General features: G+C 42.9%; 1 protein-coding gene across 3 annotated transcripts in view; it reads right to left on the bottom strand.

Annotated features, from left to right (window-relative positions):
• Positions 1-6,000, bottom strand: part of ACAP3 (ArfGAP with coiled-coil, ankyrin repeat and PH domains 3) — a 160,452-nt gene that overhangs the window by 60,786 nt on the left and 93,666 nt on the right. For all 3 annotated transcript variants that reach the window (XM_018568682.1, XM_018568683.1, XM_018568684.1), the window contains exons 5-7: positions 5,286-5,344; positions 1,606-1,789; positions 442-486 (exon numbers count right to left, since the gene is read on the bottom strand). In XM_018568682.1, coding sequence (XP_018424184.1) covers positions 442-486; positions 1,606-1,789; positions 5,286-5,344 — 288 coding nt within the window. The remainder of the gene's footprint in view (positions 1-441; positions 487-1,605; positions 1,790-5,285; positions 5,345-6,000) is intronic.

Below are 6,000 nucleotides of genomic sequence, written 5' to 3'. Positions count from 1 at the left end.
ACCAGTCCAGAAATCATTTTGTTATTTGCATAACCTCTCCCAAGAGCCCACTGCTTGCATTAGGTTTGAGTGATCTTGAGAGGAGTACTGAGCTAGGGTGCTGTGATGTGTTTAAAAAGCTACGTACAGCACTCTGCCAGCCCCTTCCACCAGCCAGAATCTTTCTACATTGCATGGGGAAGCACAGATACCCAATGATGACATCACTGGGTCTAAAATAAGGTATGTAATGAAAACGTAAAGGATTTATTAAAAAATCTCATAAAGTTCAGGGGGGTGGGGACCAGGAAAGGCTAAATATAAGCAGAATAAACTTCAGCTTTAAATTGCTCCTGCAGGCAAGTCTGCTTCCTACAATGATCACCAGACTAATATCTATATTGCTATATCTAAATTGCATACAGGTAAATGACATAGATTTCATATCTCATCAATACTTACAGCATCCATAATTTCAAACTTCTTTTTGGCTTGCAAGACATTGATCTGTATACAAAAAGCAGACATGATTTCACATTGTGATTTGCAGCAGATTAAATCAGTGCATAGTGACATAAGAAATCATAAGATCACACACGACCATCAGAGCAGGTTTGCTTCATTATGCATGGACGTTACTAGTTCTATCAAACTGATTGGGTAGATACTAATTAGGTCCACAAAACGGCGCTATATGTAGCAAGTACTCCTAAATAATATGTGTGTCATGGTTGTGTTACGGTTTGCAGTGCTGTCATGCAGGATCCCTGGTTCCATTTTCACAACGATCTTCCTATAAGATTATATATGCATTCAATGTATTTTGTACATGTTATTTACCTGAGAAAAGTAGAAGAATGGACACCGGCACTCCGGTAGCAAATCAAGTCTGTCTATTTTTTTTACGTACATGTTGCATTGCAAAATACACTTAGTGCAATGTTTCGGGGTCACACAGGATCCCCTTCATCAGGCAGAAACAAGTGATGAATTTACCTGTAAAAGCCTCTCTTATGTATACATTCGAAGGTGCAAGGGTGGGCAATTCCAGCCCTCCAGCTGTCGTGGAACTACAAGTCCCAAGATGTATTGCACTACTAAGCATGACTCCCAGAGGCAGAGGCATGTTGGCATTTGTACTTAAAGCACAGCTGGAGGGCCGGAGTTGTCCACCCCTGCCTTAGAGTGCTGCTGGGCACCACTACTGCACAGGTGAGTTGGGGGACATTTTCTCCCTGGGTCAGTACTAACAACATATGTCAGGCTGGTGGCCTTTATGGAGATACTTCATTATTTGGGGGCCTGCAGTCAGTGACACGTGGTGAGAATTATATAGCTATCTGCTTCCCATTCAGGCCTGCGATCATAGCATCTTAGCAAAGGGATGTCTACCAGTACAGATTTTCTTTGTGGCTCTGAAATGTCAAGAACCACATCGGAAACAAATTCTGGAAGATGTTAAAAGGTATATCGCAATAAACCATAGCCATCTTCACTCTTGCCCACAAATCACTGTGGCACCACCTGGTTGTGTTTGCCTCCCAGGCCAAATGTTCCCAGCCACAGCCCAGAAGGTAAACTGGTAAAGTTTGTAATAACTGATTAAAAGAAAGGAAGAACACTCACTTGTAGTACATAGTCTAGGGCGAGGTGCCGGAAGCACTTCCTTGTAATTGTCAGGGTACCCGTAGCTTCTTCCACTTCGTGTGGTTTATGGCGAGGGGCCTGAGCATTTTTCACTAGTGCAATGTCCAGATCTTCCCGGACTTTGTCAAAGTGCTTCTTTGACTCCTTGAACTTTCTCACATCTCTGAAATGAGCACACAAAGCAAAGATGAGCATATGTGAAACAGGCAAGGTACAACACGATCAATAGGTAACTAGTTTAGAAAGCAATGAAGGGAACTACTACAGGTTTCACTAATTTAATCCTGGTACCAACAACAATGCCCTCCAGTAATCACAGCAGCCATATAAGAGATTGCCGTTTGTAGACCAGCTAGACATCACCTTTCCTTTTCAGTTCTAAAGGTTTTTAGGGTTGTTATGGCTGATCTCCTTCTGAAAATACTAGCCCATTGTCATGCTGATACCCTGGCTTTAGTGAATTCAAGACCAGCTAGAGATAAGTATATGTCTTCTGAAGAATGAAAGCCAGAAGACTTAGGTCTGCCCTTTGTATGAGGACCCACTGTGTTTTGTTGTGTGACTTGCCCAATGGACTGAAGCCATGCGTATGGGGTTAAGTAGGAAAGAATGCTCAGCCACGTCAAATAAAGATTCTGCAACAAGTTGGGAACCTCTATTAGCCATTAGGAGCACCACATTTGTAAGCACTAGGTACTGCTTCCTAGGGTACTCATAAATGCCCTGATCTCTTCCCAAGCATTGAGCGTTGAATCCAGACAGGGGATATGGACAACGGAAAACCCAGGACAGGTATGGTACAGTTTTGACCTTACATGTTGCATACTCGTTCCAGGTAATCGACTTACAGATTGAAGGTACTGAATCTAAACTCATCAACTTCAGAAGACGGTCAGCAACCACCGCCTAGTATTCCTCCTATGAGAGACTTGCACACACACACATAGAGCAATGCAAATGTTCAATGACTATTTGCAAAGTGTAGCTACTCAAAACAATCAATGTTTTTTTTTTTTAATAAGTCAGATGAGTTGAAGGAAAATAAGGAGACTTTTAGAGGTGTGGGCTCTGGGGTCATCAGTCTGATCCTGGCTTCAGTACCTGGTAAGTCACTGACCTGAAACAAGAACTTAGGAAAGGCATTTTAGACTGAACTGGCTACATGCTGTTCAGTGAAAAACTAGGTGGTAAAGCCAACATAGCAGCCTCAAATTCTCCACTTTTAGAAAAAAGTTAGAAATGGCAGCTCACTTCTTGCTATCCCCACCTTAAAGAGACCATGTAATTCTCTAAAACAAAATCCTAATAGTACCCCCCTACAATAGAAGAGCTCATATACTCCCCTATCCTGTGGCCCATGTCTCATACATTGCCACCATTCCAGGTCTGCAGCATCAGGGAGTGACAGATGCCTGTGTTCCCTGCCACGTGCTGTGGCTCTGTCCTCTGACCCCTCCATCACTGCTGTATCCTGTAGTGACATATGGGGCAGAGGACGCAATCACAGCATGGCGAGGGACAAATACATTTGATACTACCAGAAGTGCAGAATGCGGAAGAGTCTTACATATATACTGCTACTCTGGAACAGTGACATAGGCTGCCGGAAGAGTAGAATATGATACCTTGTCTAATGCGGGAGCATGCTATTAGGTTTTTATTGTAGGGATTCACAAGGGTCTCTTGAAGAGATGATTTTTGATGGATCAATATGGGCACTAACCTTTGTACACAATCACTGCAATTTGCCTATATTCCTTTGCAAAATTGTCCAAATTGTAAATGTTTGTGGAATGCCTAAAGCGCCATATCAGCATGTAGTGAAAGGCTGTGATTGGACTTTATTACAATCATTATAACACCATTTATTATTTATAAAACTGAAGTCAAATTTGTGCTCAGTAAGATGAATAAGCATCAACAGTCAGGCCAGAAGCAGATGGCACAGAGTAAGCCGGGCCGATATCCAGCCGCGAATCAGTCTGATCAGAACGTCACTCAGGACAGGAAGGAGGAAAAGTAAATATGGAGGATGTCAAGATTCTTTCCGTGTCCCTCCCCCACGCACACAGCGGCTTCTGCTTCTGACAGATTCTCACTTAATTACCCGTTGCTATGGAAACTGTCTCCCCGGCCTGCCAGCGAAGCCGCTGCTCTTGTGGCCTACATACATCCATCGCACTGCTGAACCTGGGCTGGGCCTGGCTCTCGTCTCCTCTAAAAGCCTCCTAACTTTCAGTGACGCCCAAATTACCTAGTGCTCCCAGAGTAGAAAACTTTCTCCAAATATACAGAAAATATTACTGCAAAATGTCCCATGGACATCCCTCTCATCTCATATACCAGCGTTTATCAACACTTGTCATGGCATCCTTTAAAAGTATGCAAACTCTCGAGGCACCCATTCTAAAATGTAATGGATTTTAAGGGGGGACCCCCATGAGGGTTGCCCCTTCCCATTAGAGCCTCTTCCTTTCACATCAGATTCCTCCCTTCACATCATCTTATAAGGGGACCCCATGCAAAAAAAAAAACACATACACACAAAGTAGGGTTATCCCTTGAAACCAGTATTCCTTTCATATCAGAGCCCCTCCTTTCATATCGGAGCCCCTCCTTTCATATCGGAGCCCCTCCTTTCATATCAGAGCCCCTCCTTTCATATCAGAGCCACTCCTTTCATATCAGAGCCACTCCTTTCATATCAGAGACACTCCTTTCATATCAGAGACACTACTTTCATATCAGAGCCCCTCCTTTCATATCAGAGCGCCTCCTTTCATATCAGAGTCCCTCCTTTCATATCAGAGTCCCTCCTTTAAATCAGAACCCCCCAGCATTTGAGCAAAGATCAATGTTTTTAGACGAGCAGCTTTTATTAGAACTACCTAATGATTGGTTATGAAAACCCATGTTTAAGCACTTCTTGTTTCAGGGTGACAACGCTCTGTCCCTGTCTCCCAATTGTTCTCCTGTATTGTCACCATGTCACATGGGTTTTCCGATAGAGACTACAAGTAGCTGTGCCAAGGCACATTATTTAGGCATTGCTATGCATTGTTGTCACCATCAGGATACTGTGAGAAACGCCATAAAGCCACTGCTGAAATGCATATAGATATGAAGTGGTTGCAAAGAGGCCTGCAGGAAATCAGCAGCACAGAGATGCCACAAAGGATGAGAAAATGGTGAAAAGGGGATTTTATAAAAGAAAAATAGTACGGCATTTATTTATGATACACAAACCTTTAGCACACTAAAGTGCCCTCCAGTTAGGGATTACATGTACTTTAAGCAGGGTTGGATCATTATATTTCGGCTCACAGATTTTGGCAGTGATAATCTGCATTCTGAAAATGGGTACCAGAGCTTTCAATACAACATTTTCAGTGCAATCGTAGTATTGTTTGATGTCAATGGGCTGCCCATGCGCGGCAACGTAGCTCATGCAGCAGATTCTGCTGCAGAAGTAACAGGTTTTTTTCACCGCACGTTTCTCCCAGGTGCGTTTGGGGTGACATTAGCAGGTAATGGCCCCCGGAGGGCGTTACATGTTTTTCTTGCATTGCATTACTGCATGTGTGCATTTGTATAACGGGAAGGTGTGAATGGGGGCTATGACAGCTGTCCTGAAACAATACAGGAAAAGCGACACTCACTCTTTTACAAAACTGTGAAGCTGCTGTCTCACCGACCGCTGGGCCTGATCAAACAGGATCTGAAAGAAAACAAGACGTACATTACAAAGGGAGCGTTAGAAAGTGTCAAGGTATTCATATACAAATATTATGAAATATGTGATAACACGAAACATAACAAACTGACTTAAAGTGACATTAAACCCTCAGATTTTTTAACATAAACCAATACTGTAATGTGTGCCTTACTGTAATCCATGGTAGTTTCCCTTCTCTTTGCTGCTCTTCCTTTTAAATCCTCATGTCTTCTCATGTTGGGGGAGAACTTCCCTTTGCAGCTGAGTGCCTCTTCCTGTAGTGCTGGCTCAGGTTGCAAACCTACACACACACACCATGTATCCATTTCAGAGACAAGGCAGTCTGCTGCAAAACAGAAGTTCTGCCCAGCATGAGAACAGATACAGATTTAAAAAGGAAGAGCAGCAAAGAGAAGGGAAACAACCATGGATTACAGTAAGGCACACATTACAGTATTGTTTTATGTTAAAAAATCTGAGGGTTTAATGTCACTTTAAAGCCGAACTCCGGGCACAATAACTTTACTTAAAAACATTCCTTAATAGCCACGAAAGATATAAATCCACTTTATGTGCACCACATTTGCATCCCCAGATATGACCTGGTAGTACCAGTGACATCATCACTGCGCTTGCGTTATTTTTACTACTAAGAGTCA

Source organism: Nanorana parkeri, unplaced genomic scaffold (genome assembly GCF_000935625.1).
Source record: "Nanorana parkeri isolate BGI_ZX_2015 unplaced genomic scaffold, ASM93562v1 scaffold1226, whole genome shotgun sequence".
Taxonomy (NCBI): domain Eukaryota; kingdom Metazoa; phylum Chordata; class Amphibia; order Anura; family Dicroglossidae; genus Nanorana; species Nanorana parkeri.
This window is presented reverse-complemented; position numbering and strand designations above follow the sequence as displayed.